Source organism: Mesitornis unicolor, unplaced genomic scaffold (assembly GCF_000695765.1).
Source record: "Mesitornis unicolor isolate BGI_N332 unplaced genomic scaffold, ASM69576v1 scaffold720, whole genome shotgun sequence".
NCBI classification, from domain to species: domain Eukaryota; kingdom Metazoa; phylum Chordata; class Aves; order Mesitornithiformes; family Mesitornithidae; genus Mesitornis; species Mesitornis unicolor.
Genome location: NW_010160003.1, coordinates 1 through 1,118, shown reverse-complemented (window position 1 = coordinate 1,118; position 1,118 = coordinate 1). Strand labels below are relative to the sequence as shown.

Below are 1,118 nucleotides of genomic sequence, written 5' to 3'. Positions count from 1 at the left end.
ACACGCGCACGGACTCAGGGGGATCCAGAGGGGTCAAGGACGTCCAGAGGGGTCAGGGACACACAGAGGGGTCAGCAAAACCACAGAAGGGTCAGGGACACACAGAGGGTACAGGAGTGAGCATCAGGTGCTGCCTCAGACCTCCACAAAAGGCCACCGCCTGATTCCCCATCTCCTTGCCCACCCCTTCCCACTCCCACCCACCCTGGGGAGGGTCCCCTGGGCTTCTCCCCTCCCTGACCCCAGTCCCGTCGGGTCGGCAGGGAGGGACGCAGTGACCGGCGGTGACACAGCGACCCCGCTCACCGGTAGACGAGGCTGAGTGCGGCGTACAGCACCACGAAGACGATGAACTCCTTGTACAGCAGCTTGTAGATGCTGCCTTTCCAGCGGAAGAGCAGCTTGGAGAAGCCCCCGAAGCGGGAGTTGGCGACTTTGAGCGTGTAGGACACGGTCATCGCGGCTCAGCCCTGCGCCTCGGCGCCAAAACCCTTCTCTCCTTGGCTGATGGCTAAAATGAGGAGAACTGGGGCTCCTGCTGCATCCAGGCTGGAGATGTGTGCTCGTTCACACACCAAGAGCTATGGCCCATCCGCAGGATCGCCCATGCAGCCACCCTGCCCTTCCCAAACCCTTCACAGCCCCTGCCTGCTCCCTGCTTGCGCCTCCCCTTGCCAATGGGGCCCTTCTCCCTAAATACCCCAGCACGGCCCAGCCCTCCCCGTGATGGATTGGGGCTGTCAGAGCAGGGAACAGGGAACCCCAGGTCGGTCACACCTCCCTGTGCCACCACGGGGGTGTTGCACATGAGCCAGGGCCATGGGGCGGTTTGGGTCGTTCCCCTTTGCAGCCACGGTGGCCGAATTGAAGCTCCATGAGGAGGAGGGGAAAGGACGGGGGGGTTTCATTTCGGAACAGGACCCCGGGGAGCGCAGGCAGGGCCAGCACCCAAGGGGGGCTGGGGGATATTTCTGAAGCAGGGGTGAGAAACGTGGCGTTGCTGCCTGCAAACACGGGCCAGGCTGCAGCCCCCAGGGATGGCTGCTGACCCCTGCCCGTCACTGGGGCAGCTCCTGGTCCCTCTGTGTCACAGCATCCCAGGATGTGAGGAGCTGGAA

General features: G+C 63.7%; 1 protein-coding gene across 1 annotated transcript in view; it reads right to left on the bottom strand.

Moving 5' to 3' along the window:
- The window catches only part of LOC104543664 (bestrophin-4-like), a 4,242-nt gene extending 3,784 nt beyond the window's left edge, over nt 1-458 (bottom strand). Inside the window, 1 exon segment of the mRNA XM_010188330.1 lies at nt 307-458. Coding sequence (XP_010186632.1) covers nt 307-458 — 152 coding nt within the window.
- Nucleotides 459-1,118: the final 660 nt, after the last annotated feature.